Source organism: Equus quagga, chromosome 2 (genome assembly GCF_021613505.1).
Source record: "Equus quagga isolate Etosha38 chromosome 2, UCLA_HA_Equagga_1.0, whole genome shotgun sequence".
NCBI classification, from domain to species: domain Eukaryota; kingdom Metazoa; phylum Chordata; class Mammalia; order Perissodactyla; family Equidae; genus Equus; species Equus quagga.
The window spans coordinates 109,573,678-109,592,789 of NC_060268.1; the positions used below are offsets into that span (position 1 = coordinate 109,573,678).

Consider the following 19,112-nt stretch of genomic DNA (forward strand, 5'->3'; position numbering starts at 1 on the left):
TAAATCCTTTTAAAAAGTAGTTTCAGCTTACTGTTTAAAAACTAATTTTAGTTTGCAGGTAAACAGGTACCCACACATGGGAACACACACAAGTAATTTTAAATTTATATCCCATTTCCTTGTAGCTCTCTTGATTATTCATGTTGTTTTTTGGCACAAGCATGGCGTTGAAAGCAGAAACATAGCTATGACGAGACTGAAGCTTTGGACGAAGTTCTGGTAACAAACAGAAAGCTAGAATGAAATGAACAGGGAGCAGGATTGGAAAAAGAGGTAGAGCTAGACCCTTAACAGAGGGTGTGGATCAGGGCCAAGAGAAGACCAAAGAGGACCAAAATGGGAACAGGGATCAGAGCCTTAAGCAGAACAATCTCTATCTTAAAAAACAAGAGTCAGGGGGCCGGCCCGGTGGTGTAGTGATTAAGTTCGCATGCTCTGCTTTGGCAGCCCAGGGTTTGTGGGTTCAGATCCCAGAAGTGGACCTACACACGCTCACCAAGGCATGCTATGGCGGCATCCCACATACCAAATAGAGGAAGACTGGCACAGATGTTAGTTAGCTCAGGGCTAATCTTCCTCAAGCAAAAAGAGGAAGATTGGCAACAGATGTTAGTTCAGGGCCAATCTTCCTCACCAAAAAAAAAAAAGAGAGAGGGAGAAAGAGCAAGACAAAGTTCTATTTATTGTTTACATTTAAATATATACCTTAACACATACTAAAATTTCTTCGTAATACTAATCTACTCTAAAAAGTAAACATTTTAAAGTGAGTACCTTCCTGGAGTCTGTCTAAGATTTATTAGTAACATTAAAAAATGTATTTGCAGTCACCTCAGTTATTATTTAAAGTGAAGATAAAGCATGCCTTCACAAAGGCAGTGCTAAAGCAAGACACCTATGAATTATTACTATTTTAATTCCAAGACAGTCCACTATGTATACTAAAAATAAGTTAATAGTATAGTTATATTTTTAAATGAACAATGGGTTAAGTAAGTATGACAGGTTTGTTATAAAGACTGTCTCATTAGCTCTGAAAAATGACACGATGGTACATAAAGGCAGGTACTGTCACCACAGGTTAGAGAGGACCTAGAAACAGGCTAGTTCTAATTCAGTCTTTAAAAAGTTAGTGAACGTTTTCCATAAATTGCACTATTTTCTTGTAGCAGTGAGTAAATGTTGATGGCATTCTGAAATAATTCACTGATGAAAGTCTTTCACACGTATTAGCATCTCAGAAAACTTTGTCATTTCAAAAAAGACGAAGTAAATACTTAACATTTGCTCATCCATTCATCTACTCACTCTGCAAATATTAACAACCACATTGAGATATATACAAGATGTTGGAGAACACAGAGGCCAAGACAGTCACTGTTCCTTTCCACGTGGCACTTGCATTCCAGTTGGGAAGACAATGCTAAACAAGTTAAGTGCAGGTTTATTTAATTGCTATTGTGTTAAGTCCTTATCTATGTGGTCAGGGACTGCTTTCTTGAGGACACATTTAAGCTCAGCTTTGAAGACTGAGTAGGAATTGACTTGACAAAGGATGTATGTGTGTGCACATGTGTAGCACAGGTATGCACTGCAGGCAGAGGAAACGAATTATGGGAAGGGCCTGAAAAAGCAAGCAGTGGAACCCATTCTAGGAAGCAAAAGCAGATCAGTGTGGCTAACTTTCTGCCTGGGCTAAATAAGAGAGATAAGCAGAGTTCAGATTTTCCAATCTTGTAGGCCATGTTAATTCTTTAGATAAAATTTAAAATCTTTAAGGGAAGAGTCTGAAGCAGGATAATGTCATAATAGATTTATTTGCCTTTTAAAAAATTACGTGGGGGGCCAGCCCAGCAGCATAGTGGTTACATTCGTGCACTCTGCTTCAGCAGTCCAGGGTTCGTGGGTTTGGATCCTGGGCATGGACCTACACACCACTCATCAAGCCATGCTGTGGCAGCATCCCACATACAAAATACAGCAAGAGTGACACAGATGTTAGCTCAGCGACAATCTTCCTCAAGCAAAAAGAGGAAGATTGGCAACAGATGTTAGCTCAGGGCTAATCTTCTTCACCAAAAAATAAGCAAATAAAAATAAAAAATTACTTGGGCTGCTCTGAAAAAAAAATGGATCAGAGACGGGCAAGAGTTGAAAGAGACTAAACTACTGTGATCATCCAGGTGAGAGACGTTGAGTTGGATGTAAAGTGGTGGCAACAGAAAATTAAAAGAATGAGAAATATCAGAGATAATTAGGGAACTGGAGAGATCAGAGAAAAAAGGGATCCTTAGGTTTCTGTCTCACGTAAATGGTGTCATTCACTGTGAGAGAAAACAATGGAGAAGGTCCAAGTTTGAGCATGAGGAAGGAGAGAATAAATTTAGTTTTAGCTTATAAGTTTTGAAGTGGCTAAAGGTCATCCAAACGGAGATACTAAATAGACAGATACCCAGCTTTGCAGCTCAGAGTAGAGATCTGAACTCTAAGGTACAAACTTGGGAGTCAACAGCTTAAAAATCAGGAGTCTAAAACTGTGAGCCAAATCCACTCATTTTTTTTCCTCGTGTACTTAGGGTTTTGAAAACTACATATATGATCGCTCTGGCCGTTGCCAATGGTAGCACACAAGTAGATTCATTCTCCATTCTACCACAGGAACCACAATCCATATTTTACTCCGTTTACCCATGTATGTTATTTTCTTGGTCCCCAAGGCATTTCAATTTGTTATCTCTGCAACCAATACCATAAAAGGGGATGAGATCATGCTAAAAAGAATATAGAGTAATATATTCTGAACCTTGAACAACAACATTTAAAGCTTGGTAAGAGTAATAGTGAAAGAAATTGAAAAGGAGGACTGCCTGAGACATGGAAGCTAAGACTTCCTGCTCTTAAAATGAAGGCAACTACCATGTATTTTTCAGTCTCAATTAGAATTAAATGAGACTACTTAGGGTAACAGCTTTAGCACTGTGCCTGGACAGGGTAAATGCTCAATACATGGTGACTATTTATAGTTCCTAGGAGTAGGCAATTGTTTTTTAACATAATGTAACCAAAACACTTGTAAAATGTACTCAATTTATAAAAACTAATTTTAAAAATAGAAAAAAATATTTTTTATGTGATTATGTCAAGATTGTTCAATTGAGAACACAATTCCACACTCCAGTTGACAAAAATTATCCATCACTGTCCAAAAGATCTCAATTTTGGGGGGGAGGATAACATAGATCAATGATTCAACGATTTTTAAAATAATAATGAAATAGTTGACTAAGCAGTTGACTGATTTTTCAATGTCATAAATCATTAAATATCATTCTCATCATTAAGGAAACTAGAAATTATGGTGACAGGATCTTAAATTAATACTGAAAATCCTAACAGTGAAAATTTTAACGTTCCTGTCGTTTTAGAAAAAGACACACAAATCTGTTTTTTAAAATATGTTTTCAAAAGAAATTCTTACAAAGAATCTTAGTACTTTAGGAAAAAAGAAATGATCACATACACTGACAAGTTTTCAGCTTACTATTAATCCAAAGCTTGACAAGTTACTTAACCCTTCTAATAACCAGCTCCCTTATCTCTAAATAAAGATAAATAATAACACCTCATAATTCTTACAAAGGTCTTAGCACAATTCTTGTACATAATAAGCATACAATAAATGTTGGATGAATAGATGGATACATGCAGAGGTACAAAGGTATCATAAAATATTTATATTTATTTGGGGCCAGCCCTGTGGCCAAGTGGTTTGCATGCTCCACTGCGCTGGCTCAGGGTTTTGCCAGTTCAGATCCTGGGTTTGGACATGGCACCGCTCACTGAGCCATGCTGGGGCGGCGTCCCACATGTCACAACTAGAAGGACTCACAACTAAAAATACACAACTATGTACTGGGGAGCTTTGGGGAAAAACAGGAAAAATAAAATCTTAAAAAATATAGAGAGAGATATTTGTATTTATTAAAACAAATAATTGCCCCCATTAGCTTTAATTACAATTTTAAGAGCTGACATTTATTGGGCACTCATTTTGTGCAAAACACCGACCTAAGCACTCCAAATAAAGAATACAAAATATACTCACTGAAAGAGATGACAAATAGACATTATTTGTAGTTAACAGCAGAAAAGAAAGGTTCTGTTGTTCTTTTGTAGTCTTTTGCATGGTGGACTTAGGAGTTTCAAAAGTTTGCATTATGAATTTTCTACCCAAAATAGAGAGAATAGTATAAAGAACTCCCATATACCTAGCCTCTTAAATAATCATGATTTTGCCTTTCTTAGATGACTTCAAGAGTTCTTTGTACTCAAAGACAATTTTGAAAGCAAGCTTTGTGTGAACTAAATCATGCTAAAATCACTTCCCCATTTTGTACCTATAAAAAAACACTCGTAAGAAAATCAGCTGTTTTCTTCACAAACTTATATAGTTGAAAATTAAATTCTTTTATACAGAAATTACTCACCAACGCAGGAAACCACAGTGCTTTCTTTTTATCCAAACTAACGTAATCTACACATACAACTTTTCCTAGTAGCTCATCAATCTGTTTCCTATCATCCTCATCTTCATCACTGGAGGATGAAGACGACTCTTCCTCTGGGCTGGAGAAAGAAAAAAATAAAGACATTTCTATTTATCTTCACCAGGAATAAGAATACCAAATTGATGAATAACAGGTATTCTAGAAATCTTATCCTATTTCCTAAAGCCTACAGAATGGCTGATTCAAATTTTTAAATAGTTTTCTAAATTTCTCAACAATAACAAAAGAGTTATCATTCGAGGAAGGCACATCATTTTCCTAGAAATCTACTGGGTTTATTTAGTGCTATTTGAAAATATTAAGGGGAAGATCAGAACAGAATAACAACACTGGGCCCCAAATTCTCAAAAAGCTGAAGGCCCCATATTAAACATCCCAGTACTACACTAAAATATACTAGGATCCTACTCTCAGATTAAAGGAGTCCTAGAGATAGTAATTTTACATTCCCAGCACAAAGCTAATTTTAAAAAGGGGAGGCAGATCTTCATTAACTGGGGGTCAGGGTGGGGACAGGACACAATCTGGTAAGAGATCACCATTGCTATCCTTAACATCAAATATATACAAACTTTAAAAGTATTCAGAAAATTCAAACCACAATATGGTTTTCTTTGTATTATGTTAAAAATTCATTGCAACTATATTATGTATTGAACTAGTAAATTAGAAAGATGTTAACTATCAGGAAAAGGAGGAACTATCTAAGAGCATCCAATCGATGTTAAAGTATAATATAAAGTAAAACTAAAAAGAAAGAAAAACAAAACAAAAAATGATTCTCCTCTGAATCTGGTTGCAAGAAAACTCATCACCAGTGCTAAAGAAAATAAAGATTCTGACAACTGACTATTCAAAATGCCTGGAATAAGTAGACAATAAGAAATACTGAATAAACTGCAATGCATGTTCTTGTTATAAAACAAAACAAAATAAGAGTGGGCCAGCCCCAGTGGCCTAGTGATTAAATTCAGTGTGCTCCATTTCAGCAGCCTGGGTTCAGCTCCTGGGCATAAACCTACATCATTTTGTTAGTAGCCACGCTGTGCTGATGGCCCATATAATAAAAAATAGAGGAAGACTAGCACAGATGTTAGCTCAGGGCAAATCTTGCTCAGCAAAACAAACAAAAGAACAAAAAACACAGAATAATGGCAAATACTGATTACCTACAAGAACGAAAACATTTTTGAGATAGTTGGCAACGACCAAGTTCACTGACAAAAAATGTAAATCGACAGATTATTTTAAAACTTTAAACATGATTTATCTATTTGGTTGATTTGGACAAATCCAGTATGTAGCCATGTGTTGCTTAACAACAGGGATACCTTCTGAGAAATGTGTTGTGATTTAGTCCTTGTGTGAACATCACAGAGTGCACTTACACAAACCTAGATGGTACAGCCTACTCACACCCAGCCTATACGGTACTAATCTTATGGCACCACTGTTTTATACGTATGTGGTCCATCGTTGATGGAAATGTCATTATACGGCACATACCTGTATTCTAAATTTGTCTTTGATGCCTTTCCAAAGGATGACAATACAAATTTCACTCCTTTTTCACTTCTACATATTTATATATTCCAATATACAGGAAGCAAAAACTATTATAATAATATTAAACATTTTAGTGTGATATGGGGAATATCAAAATATCAAAGTTTGCTACTGAGTAGAACTACTGTACCTCAAATGGCACTTAAAGCAGTTTAATTCCTACTTAGAAAGTAGGTTAATATGTAGTAGGAAAAACCAACATACCTTCACATAAAGCTTTACATATAGGCATATAGCTTGGCATAATAATAACAGACTTCATAAACCTGATTCTACTTGATTAGAAGAGCTCTTCTAGGGCAATGACTTTTATCTCTCCACTTTCTAATGATTCTACAGCACAACAAACCTTAAAACCATAATTAGTGCTTTTTCAAAGGAGTCACAGAAAACTTATTCATCTAGGGTTTTATGAACGCCCTTTATGTCATTATCATTAGCAAGAGAGAAAGTCACAATCTCACAGATAACATATACAAATCTGTAAAACACAGAAAGAGAAAACTAGGCATAATTTGGCTAAAAAACTCATCTGCATCTTTATAAAAGTTCTGATTTCTTTCTTAAGTGTGAAAAGTTCAGACACCAGAAAGTTATACATGTATATTAAAAAACTGATTGGCTACATAAAACCCCTATCTATCTTATCTATTAAATGTCTAGGACCACTCTAACACCACTCCCTGCTTATGAACTAGATTCCCTTCCCCGCCTCACCTTCCGAAGACTTTGTTTCAGCAATACTTGCTTCTTCTGTATCAATTTTCTGCCTCTACCAGATTGAATACCATCAGTATATTGTTATTTCCATCAATATGCTGTTATTTCTCCCTACTCTCTTAAGAAAAAAATCCCCTGACCTCACTTTCTCCACCAGCTACTACTACCTCATTTCTCTACTCCCTTTTGCAGCAAAACAGCCTAGAATGCTCTATCCCCAGACATTTAGAAACTCTTTCACCTCCTCTAAGTTTCTGTTCACATGTCTCCTCACTAGGTTATCCTGACCACTGTATTCAAATTTACAACCTGCTCACCCCAATCTCCCCTCACCTTACTCTTATTATTTTCACAGCACTTACAAATCTATCATACTATACAATTTACTTATTTTTTACATTTATTCTTTATTGTCCACCTCCCCCTATATGAAATAATGTAAGTTCTAATAGCAGAGATTATATAAATGCCTGCTTTGTTCACTGATATATCCCAAGTACCTGAACAGTGCTTGGCACAGCATAGATGCTCAATAAATATTTGTTGACTAAATAAATGAACCAAATAGATTTCTTTCTTTCTACTGTGGTACTTCTGATTTTATTTCTCCTGAAATCACAAAATGTATACAATCAGTCTAATGTATACAATCAATATAAACCACATCATTATACCCAAGGCTCCTTTAACTTTTCCTTTCAGAGAAGTTTAGCTAGGAAATTGTTTACACAAGTACCCAATAAACTGTTAAACTAAAATAAATGAGCATCAAAAATATTTTAAAGGAGCAAAGATAGAGCAAGCAGAGAACCTGCTTGGTTTTTATTCCCCTCTGACATTGTTGCTTCTTTAGTAGTACGGTATTTGTTTATAGAGTCACAGCAAAATAACGCACTGCCTCTGTGAAATAAGACCTGATGATGCCACCGGAAACAAAGCTAATAACATGGAAATGTTTACCACAATAGACTAACAGCTAATCACTTAAAGCTGATCACACATCATTATTAATTGTAAATTAATTGTAAATCAAGTGAGAAGAACTTTAGACAAGATATGTGCCAAAGAATAACAAATGACGAGATGCAAATAAAAAACTGAGCCAGGAACTTCAGAGGCATTCAATCTTTGAAATTCAATTCTTCTTTCAATGATCCTTACTATTTCAGACAACTAAGTTAGTTTCAAATTCTGTACAGTAAATTAAAAATCTGTATTAGTATTAGGAAGACTGACAATGTATAGCCTCTTAGAGATTAAAACATACAGAATATATGGGGGCTGGCCCCCTGGCCGGGTGGTTTAAGTTCCGCATGCTCTGCTTCAGCAGCCAGGGTTCGTGGGTTCAGATCCCGGGTGCGGACCTTCTCCACTCATCAGCCATACTGTGGAGGCACCCCATATACAAAAAACAGAGGAAGACTGGCACAGATGTTAGCTCAGGGCTAGTCTTCCTCAAGCAAAAAAAAAAAAAAAGAAAGAAAAGGAAGATTGCCCAACAGATGTTAGCTCAGGGTAATCCTCCTCACCAAAAAAATTTAAAACATTTTTTAAACATACAGAATATATGAACAGGTACACACTTACCAATAAAAGGGTTTTAATTTTTTCCTCCAATTTAAAGAAATTAGAATCAAATTTTCATAGCAAAATAAAGCAAATAGAAAAAAGATCTTCTGGAATTAGTGACGCTGATTGCACAATTTTGTGAATATACTAAAAATCCCCAAACACTGTACATTTTAAAAGGGTGAATTTTATAGTACATAAATTGTATCTCAATAAAAAATTTTTTTAAAGATCTGCAGACCTGTAAATATGAGATCAAATATGAGACAAATCACTAGTTTATTGGGTAAATCTCAGCACTGTCACTAGATAAAACCTGTACCCATGAATAATTATGCTCTATTCTTTTTCTGAAGGGGAGAAAAATAACAGCAAATAGAAAGCTATCCTACTGCAGTAGCTGCACATAAACTTTTGCTAGATTATTCAACAAAACTTTTGGGCGGCAAAAGGGACACAAATATTTCTATAATTTCAGGCATTCTATTCTCTAGGCAAAATCAAATAAAACCTCCGTACACAACAGGTAAATTATAAGGGCCAAATTGAATTAGGTTACACATTGATCAAAAGGATCAATAACTTGCTTTAAAAAAATTAAGCTAGGGGCTGGCCCCATGGCCGAGTGATTAAGTTTCTGCTCCACTTTAGTGGCCCAGAGTTTCACCAGTTCAGATCCTCGGCACGGACATGGCACCACTCATCAGGCCATGTTGAGGCGGCGTCCCACAAGCCACAGCTAGAAGGACCCACAACTAAAATACACAACTATGTACTGGGGGGGATTTGGGGAGATAAAGCAGAAAAAAAAAAAAGAAGATTGGCAACAGTTGTAGCTCAGGTGCCAATCTAAAAACAAATTAAGCTAAAAGATAATCATTAAAAAAGAAAATACTTGAGTATTAGGATTAATTAATTAAAGGTAGAATATAAATAAAAATTAAAGGAAGATATCAAAAACACCCAATTCTGGAATACCTGGGGGCACATTAATGGCTGTTAAAAGAAAACAAAGGTAGTGATATGCTATTGTAACAGTGGAGTACAGGGAATCCTGGGAAGAGATAATCACAAAAGTAAATTTTAAATGGAAATCAGGGAACCATAATGAAGGCTTTTTTTAGTTGAGTAATAGAAAAGGAAATGAAAGTCAAATAAATGACGTTAAGATCCAGGTCCAAGACTTTGTTGTAGAAAATGACTCTGAAGAAAGGGGAAAGAACTTTGAGGAAGTGTAATTAAGGAGATGGGCATTTCACTGTGGTACTTGACTATCGTGCTTACAGACCAAGGCTTAGATTGTTAAGGAAGAATAATGTCTCTTGACAGTGAGAATGACCGCAGTAAGTGAGGGGGAAGGAACAGCATGCAAAACAAGAATACAGATGAGCTGGCTTTCATTTCCTACACTAGTAATTCTCAACCTTTTGTCTGCCTTCATACTTTGCACATGTACAACACAATCCCAACAGCAAATCTTTCATTACACAGATAGATTCTCAACAGGAAAATCACTAACTTAGAATGTTTGCTAGAGTCTTTAGAAAGCAAAGATCAACTTAGCTGAGTGACAAGTGCATATTTTATTCTCATATGCAAGAAAAGGAGTCCTCAACCAAGAAACATAACAGACCTTTTCTTTTCTTTTTTTTTTGCTGAGGAAGATTAGCCCTGAGCCAACATCAGCACCAATCTTCCTTCACTTTATATGTGGGTCACCTACCACAGCATGGCTGACAAGTGGTGTAGGTCTGTGCCCAGAATCCAAACCTGCAAATCCGGGCCACTGAATTAGAGCACACTAAACTCAACCATTAAGCCATGGGGCCAGCCCTCAGACTTTTTAATAGACACAGTTTTTGGTCACTTTTGTAGATCAATCTGTGTGGTATTTTATAAGTTACTTTATTTTAAACTTATTTTTACACTTCTGGATGACAATTGTAGGAAGGTGAACTATGTCTAAATATTAGACACAATTTTTTCAAAATTAAAAAAAATTTTTGATAGATTCAAAAACTGTTTTTTCTACAGTATGTAAATAATATAAAATATATGTAATTTTTCTTTTTGCTGAGGAAGATTAGCCCTGAGCTAACATCTGTGGCCATCTTCCTCTACTTTATATGTGGGACGCCTGCCACAGCATGGCTTGATAAGCAGTGCATTGGTCCATGCCCAGGATCCAAATTGGCAAATCCCAGGCCCCTGAAGTGGAGCACATGAACTTAACTGCTACACCACTGGGCTAGCCCCTGGAAATGTTGTTTTTAAAAATTCAAATAATACAGCCAAAAAGAGTCCTACCCATCAAACATAACATAAACACTAGGAAGCACATATAAACACTCACATATAAACACATTTTTATATATAAATAAAATGGTGTTTCATACTGGTATGAAATCAATACATGATGATGATTATCTAGTGCTTACTACATAAACACTTTAACAATATGAATTCCTTTAATCTTTGCAACAACTCTAAGAGATAGTTAATACTATTATCTCAATTTTACAGATGGGAAAATTGAGGCATGAAAAGACTAAGTAACCTCCCCAGGTCACAAAGCAAGGAAGTGGCAGAGGGAGGGTTCACACCCAGGCCATCTGGCTCCAGTTCACACATCAAACAACTAAGCTACTCTGCCACTCTCAAATGCTAGAGAAGTGAAAATCTTTGCTAATGAAATAATTTTACGTTAAATACAACTCCTCTCACTGACCTGACATCATCAATCAGTGAATTAAGAGTTGACTGCAGAATCACAGGAAGATTCTAATGATCAAATAATGGTCCATAAAATTTTAATTCACAACTAAAGTCATTAATTTTCAAAGGGATATCAAAAGATTTAATTTATAAGTGCTTCAAGTGAATATTTTACAGCAACATAATAGCCCTTCAGAAAAACTGAAAACATTATTAGATCACAATAACAGCTAATAATCACACCAGGACTCCATTCTAATAATGCCATCGTACATTTTTCATTTATTTTTCTTTCTGGCTAGAACACTCAATTTTTAAATGACATACACAGAAGAGTAAAGAATAGTTACAACCTGAGTATCCTAAAAATAATCAAGTCACCAGCAAGCTAAATCACAAGTGAAAGAAATTATTCACCTAGTAATTAAGAAAAACATTCTCTAAAAGATTCAGAGAGAAAAAAATGCATGACCTAAATCACAATTATAGTAGAAAAATAAGTAATATTAAATATTTTTTCAATGCAAGGATTAGTTTTTTAACTTCCTCCCTCAAATGCATCTTTATTTACTGTTAAAACTAATTTGGAAACCAACTGAAGTACTCTATCTAAACAAAAAAAGAGTCAATCAACTGAATAAGAAAAGGCCTGTGGAGCACAGATGAGTTTAAGTCCTGGTCCTTTCCTTCCTGTGTTCTGTCTCTGCGGCCAATTTCTTGTTGGGATAAAAACAATACCTACCTTCGTGGGTTTGCTGTAAGGTTGAAATATGTAAAATAAGAAATAGCGTTAACCAATTTCTATCTCCACAGCTCAGCCAGAATTAGATTTAATACCTGATTCTACATATTGAATGAAGGCATTCACTTACACTAAAGTTTTCAATAATTCAACTAATATTTATTTTTAATAGCTACTCTGATAATATTTGGGCTTAGGCACATTAAAATTATCAAAATTTTATCCAAGTAAAATATTCAAAATCGTTTTTAAAATAACCTCCAATAGAATAAACTAGAAACTATATTCTCCCGTCTCATCCCTTCCAACTTCCTTCTGCTCCAGGGAAGCCGAACTCTTTCTGTTTCTCTGACAGTTACTACCTCGTCTCTAAATAATATTATAGCAGCATTTATTTATACATTTTAGGCATTATTCTATTGCCTTCCCACTGTTACAAGGACTTGACTTTTACATTTAAGCCACCTCCCCAGCCTCCATCCTGTGAACATAGTTTTCCTTTCTCATATAATTTGGGGGGGTGGGGGAGTTACTAAATACTTTTGCTATTTTTTTCCCTACTTGTCATCACATCTTTAACTTCCCCGCAATGTTCCATTATATTAGGTAATCAAGTCCTCCTTTTTAACAGACTTCCATTCCTTCATTCTGCATTCTACTGCCTACTCACACCTAGCGTTACTATTGAGAAGTCTGATGCCATTCTGCCTCTCAATCCTTCGCAATAAATATTTTTTCTTTCTTGAACTGTTTGAAGATTGTTTCTTTATCTCTGATGACCTGAAATTTCACAAGCCCTTGACCTTGTGATACTTTTTAATTTAGAGCCTTTTAGAGCTTAGGCACATTTCACCGAAAGTAATTTGTTAAAATATATAGGATATGTGTCACAACTGCAAGAAGACATAAAAATAAGTAAGATAGTTTCTGCTGTCAGGGAAATTAAAAGGATTAGGAAGGGAAAACAAAACACTACAATGGTAACAGGTGAAATATTGTCTATGATGTTAGATAAATGCAAAGAATTTAGAGGGTTCAGAGGAGAGAAAAACATGTCTGTTTTCAAGGAAAGAGTGGGGAGACAAAATGGTGTGCATATAAAGGTGGGAGCATTTCTACTGAGAACTGAAGAATGAGTGAGACATTGACAGGGAAGGGGGGCATTTAAGACAGAAAAAACCAGCAAGAATAAAAGCACGGTATCAGGAAAACAAAGGATGTATTCAGGCAATACTGACTAGTTGCATTTTGACTACAGCATCAAGATACATGTAGGGAGAAATGAGAGGTAGATAAACAATGTTAAGGTTGACTGAGCAAGGAGAACTTCAAGCACCCATGCTAAGGAGTCTGAAATTACTATTAGATCTGAAATTATTATTAGATCCAGTTAGTATTTTGCAAATTACAATTTAAAATTAATAACTATTAAAACAATATTAGAAGGAGAAATGAATTCAGGTTCAACTAGCAGTTATGAAAATGGACTTACATATGATTAGATCTTCTTCCTCTATTTGTTTTCTTTCCTATGACTGGAGTGCCAAAATGTTCAGGGTTGGTGAGTGGGAGCTGGTCTAATGTCTGTGGGTAAGAACATAAACCCATCAAAAATTATTACGTTGCAAGTTCTTTTCTCTTTTTAAACCAAATCAGTTTAAGAATATGCTTAGATTTTGAGATTAAAAACTTCCCCCAAGGAAGACTAAAATACAACTTTCCTAAAGATAGAAAATTCTCAATTCAAAGATATTAGAATAAAGATGAATGAGCCCATTACTGAAAAAGTGAAAAGAAATTTAGCTGATCTCTCTAGATGATTTCATTATCTATTTGAAGGTTGACAGACTTCTAAGTAAAGGCAAAACAAAACAAACAGCTCAGCAGAAACACAGATTTGAGAGATAAGACACCTATATCTAAGGACCTAAGTAACTCCTAGATTGGGGTCAATTGCAGCTCAAATTTTTCGTTGTACACAGGGAATCATAGCACATAAAACAGAATTCTTAATAAGCAACAGAAACAAAACTAATTATCAGGATAAGCATCAAGTGCTTGAAAAAAGGCTTCAGATAGGCTATATTACTACTTTGGAAACATTTTCTGCAATAAACCTCTTTTAAAGAAAACGTAAAATTTAGTTTTTCTATATTTAATATTTTACTTTGATTTTCCCTTCCTTTTTAATCTGCAGTATCCAACATTGTGCTTGGTATGAAGATAATAATCAATAAATGAACATTCTTTTTCTTGTAATCAACTGTCAGTTCATGTCAATCCCTTCGTCCCTCACCTCATCCAAAAATAATGATTTCTAGGCAAGGAAATGGTTGATGCTTAAAAGCAGAATGAAGAAAAATGGATTTGGGAATGATTCTCTTTACTTCTCAATATCAGACACCTCTTAGATTTTTTTCTTGCTATTATTTCCCGAAAAGGTTTACACATCTAAAAAGTTAACATATCAAAAATACTATTTCAACTAGCATGATTCTCGGAATATCAATTTTGATAATATTCCTACTACTTCTGCATTTTAAAGATTTTATTCCTTTCATCCCTTTGATAATACCTCTGCTATTACAGATAATTTCATAAACACCAGGGGAACTAAAGATCCCAGGAAAACTGTCAGGATGGAAGCAAGGGTGAGGAACTACTTAGGACAAAGACTTCTTGAAGTTACAAATCAGGGTGTCATATGAAAGGGTGTCCATCAACTTAGATCTAAAGATCAGATAGCTAAATACAAACTAATGCTAATATTTAAAAGAAAATTTTTAACTTTTAATTTTAAAACTGAGATAATTTTGTTGAAACAATGATGAACTAAAATGTGAAAAGGGATGCAAATTAACAATCTATTTTGCATAATTTGTTAGACTAAATATAAATGCATTTAAGGTACATAGATATATGTATGCAACAACAAAGAATATGGTATAGAAAAAAGATACTAGCCATAAAGTATTAAATGAAGATTGATTCCTTCAAAACACAGATAAAAATCATAACTTTTGTAGGGCAAAAAAACTAATTTTTCAAACTTAGTTTGTAAGTCGGGCATTTTAAAAATATTATTTGGAGGCAAAAGTTGGCCCAAATACAGTAATCTGCCAAACAGAAACTCTTTAGAAGTCACTTGTCATTAACTCCCAATTATGCTTCCCAGGGGAGAAAATTTCAAGGTACTATACTTGGCAAACAGGGAAAATAATTAATCTGGATTCACTTGCTGTCAAGCTAACAGATGGATTAAATGCCCCTCCTCATTCCTTAAAATTAAGGTTGCTCTCTTGAAAGCAGGAATTTCTACTAAGTACTATGATTTCTATTTTAAGCGTCTGCTAGTCATTTCACTTGTTACAGGAAAAAAAAATATCCAGGATTTCTAAAGAGTTATCTAGGAATCACATATAGAAATTTTCAAATAAACCACAGTTTCTTGCTAGTATGTAACAGAGTTAGATCACTAAGAAGCAATGTCTCTGTCCCTGGCCTCAATCTATGTCCAGGAAAGCAGGAGCACTTTTACTTCAAGTGATAGAAAAGACTGAGGGGAGAGTAGAATTTGTCGTCTTATACCTAAAGAGCAAAACCCAGAAATTCCTGGCTATATTAAAGGCTCAAAGAAAATTCCACAGGCCTAGAAGCAACATGCCCTATAGCCCTGTTACCTAAAATGGGCTGCAGGAAATATGGAGCTGGGATTTTATCTAACCTTTCTTTAGAGTTTCCAATTGCATCTAGTAAATGCACAGAGAGAATATCAGCTGATGAAACTACTTTTGGATAATATTCAAATTATGAATGCTCTGTAGAAATACCCAAACACTCTGACAAATGTCAGACAGTGGGCAACATCCTCACTAAGGTAGTTATGGCTAGAAACAGAGATTTCACTGCTGGAATTCAAACTGACAGAAGTGCTATTGTGATCTCTTATCATGTAAATCTTGATTTTAAGTCTCTGTTTAGGTATGTAGCTTATTAATGGAATTAGTGACCCAAAATACTGCCAGTACAATGTGGCTTTTCTCTCAAAGGCCACAGTTACTACTCATAATAACAATATTCTGACTAGTCTTTCAAAAAATTAAAACTGTGTTTTTGAAAATATCAAATAAAGGGAAAGAATATATAGACGGTAGATTAAATAAACTCCTGGCCATGTCTTCACAGAGCTTAACACACTTACAATTTTAAAATATTTTTTGATTGTTTGATTAATGCTTTCTCTCTTCAATAGATCTTAAGTTACTGGAGCATAAGTTCCATGTCTACTTGGCTTACCCTTGTGTCCCTAGTACCTAGCACAGCACCTGGCATATGGGAATGGGGTAAGGAATAATATACCAGTATTCCAATTGCCCTCTAGCAAAACATTAAGTGTAACATGTACAGACACACAGAGTAAAACTGATTTCGTCCTTGAACCAAAGGAGGATACAATGAGCTACTTGCTCATATTGCTTCAGCCTTTACACTACAACTGTCTTAAGAACTATCCCAACTTAAAATTCTCCTGGCAAAAATAAAATTAACATTTTATATATTTCTGTGGATTAAACAACTAAGACACACGCCTTCACCTAAGAGGTGAAAAATCAAGTCTTCAAGCCCCCATATTCATTTACTTACTATAATTGTACACACGTTCTTTTTTTTTCCCTCCATTGTATAAGTTCTGTATATATTTTGGACATTAATCCCTTATCAGATATATGATTTACAAGTATTTTCTCTTTGCATTGGTTGTCTTTTCATTTTGTTGATTGTTTCTTTTGTTGTACAGAAGCTTTTTAGTTTGATATAGTCCCATTTATTTATTTTGTTTTGTTTTGTTTTTGGATTTTTGAGGAAGATTAGCCCTGAGCTAATTGTTGCCAACCCTCCTCTTTTTGCTGAGGAAGACTGGCCCTGAGATAACATCCATGCCCATCTTCCTCTAGTTTATACGTGGGACGCCTACCACACAATGGCATGCCAAATGGTGCGATGTCCACACCCGGGATCTGAACCAGCAAACCCCGCGCCACTGAAGCAGAACGTGTGCACGTAACCGCTGCGCCACCAGGCCCCCTGTACACATGTTCTAACTAAGGGAAATGAAATTGTTTCTAAGAATTATAAAAATTCAGAAAGAACTGTCACTTCATCAATGTAAAAAGCCAAATTCACTACACTTGCCTCAAAGCTGTATGTATGTATTTCCTATATTTAAAACTTCACAATTAATTCAACAAATATTTACTGAATGCTTTTGTGGAGAAAACACTGATGGGAAAGGAGAGCCTATCAAGATGCCAAAAACATGGCTATTCCCCAAAACCAGCTTAAAATCTTATAAGGAAAATAAGAAAAGTAACTCAAAAGACCATAAAATAAGAATAAGAGCAGTGTACACAGTGTTATAAGCCAATATAACGTCAATTACAAAAAACAAAAAGAACAGCAGCAGTGCAAAAGGACCAAAGGATAAAGAGATCAAATCTGCTTAGAGGTCCAGGAAAGAGGAAGCATTTCTAGTGGCCGTAAGAGGAGTAGGGCTCAGCAGAAACCAAGAAAAGAAAAAGGAACCACCATCTGGAATAACAAGTAGTCTTCTAAGGTAGAAGGACAGGAAAATGGGAGAATAGGAGATGGAAAAGATAGGCCGGGATCATAATACAGAGAACATGTCCCAAATTCTGAATTAAAACAGCAATTCACTCATTTAAGGGAAGGGAAAATATTTTCAAAACAAAAAACCATAAAACAAAGTCTAGTAGTTTAATAAGTAAAATTAAAATGTCCCCAAAGAAACATTGTTCTAAATAGTGAATAGAAAAAATAAATCTTGGTTCAGCCACACTGTGCATTAACTAATATTTATAGATTGTACTAGAGAATATAACACTATTTCTAACAATATGTCCATTTTTAAAATACTGAATTGTAGGCCAATGATTTACAAAACTTTGTGACCCCTCTATTCTTAATACCTTAACAACACCTTTCAATTTTAGAGCATGGCTTTGGTGCTAGAAAGTGCTGGTCTGAGAACCAGTTCTGACCATGAGTTAGTTAAAGATAATAATGGTATCTACCTGAAAATGTTGTAAATGCACTGAGCAAAGTCCCTGGCAAATGTAAGCACTTCATTTATTCATCCAACTATCATTTATTCAGTTCCTATTCTGTGCCAGGCACTGTTCTAGGAATTGGGAACAAAGTGGTGAAGGAGACACACAAAATCCCTGCCCTGTGACACATTCTAGTGAAGAAGGCAGACAATAAACAAATAGGCACATTTACTGTTTTGATGTCAGAGAATGATACATACTATAAAGAAAACTAAGCCAACCTTGAATGGAAGGGACTATTTTAGGAAGGGCAGTCAGGCAAGGCTTCTCGGAGAAGAGGCTATAATAATGTCAGCTATCAGTACTGTAGTGAGAGATTGCTTGGAGTATCTACATAGGCTTTAAGGATGACGGGGTTCAAGTGGATTAGAAATCAGATATCTCTTTTCTACAGTTATTTTTGAATTAAAGGAGTCTCTATAAAAGTTGCCAAAGATAACAATTAAACAAGCCAATTGTATTTTCTTTGTGGACAAAGGCTAAAATACTTTTAGACAAAAAAGAATCTAGAACCTGGCACTCAAACACAAGGCCTTAAATGGGCTTCAAAGATTACATTACAATGGTATTACGTATTAATCAATTTTTCTGATTAACAAGTTGCTTGAGTTGAGAAAACACAAATTTGCTCCCCCCAATACAAAATATTAGAACATGTTCATTTGTTAAATGATTACTTACTTCACTTTCAGCAAAATGCCTCTCTCCTTTTAGGCACAGTGAAGATCGTCTCAGTGTCTTCTCATCTCCATCATCAAAAACTATGAGGAGAGGTAAAAATGGAAACTATTGAAGGGTTTTTCAGATTAACAAGATGATTTAAATTATCAGTTAATTTCCTGAGTGCAAATAGAGCTACTAAGAAGATTACATTTGAAATTCAGTTCACATTTTATGTTTCTTAATGGACAACTTCAAATATAGAGTACCTTTTCCAATTTCTAACAAAAAAGAAATAATATACCTGAAATGAAAATATCTTCCCGAAACAGCAAACGCCACATAAAAATAAGTTAGCATTTCAGAGTTACCATTAAAATGCTAATTAATCCTTCTCAGTACGGTAAAGGAAAGGCAAGTTTTCATGCTGGTAAACACTGACAG

At 35.1% G+C, this 19,112-nt stretch overlaps 1 protein-coding gene across 6 annotated transcripts in view; it reads right to left on the bottom strand.

Annotated features, from left to right (window-relative positions):
* The window catches only part of ARID4B (AT-rich interaction domain 4B), a 148,843-nt gene that overhangs the window by 57,516 nt on the left and 72,215 nt on the right, over window positions 1-19,112 (bottom strand). For all 6 annotated transcript variants that reach the window (XR_006887387.1, XM_046652159.1, XM_046652161.1 and 3 more), the window contains exons 6-8: window positions 18,690-18,769; window positions 13,373-13,464; window positions 4,488-4,626 (exon numbers count right to left, since the gene is read on the bottom strand). Coding sequence is in view for 5 of the 6 variants with exons in the window: in XM_046652159.1 (XP_046508115.1) it covers window positions 4,488-4,626; window positions 13,373-13,464; window positions 18,690-18,769 (311 nt within the window). In the remaining variant the exon portion in view is untranslated. The remainder of the gene's footprint in view (window positions 1-4,487; window positions 4,627-13,372; window positions 13,465-18,689; window positions 18,770-19,112) is intronic.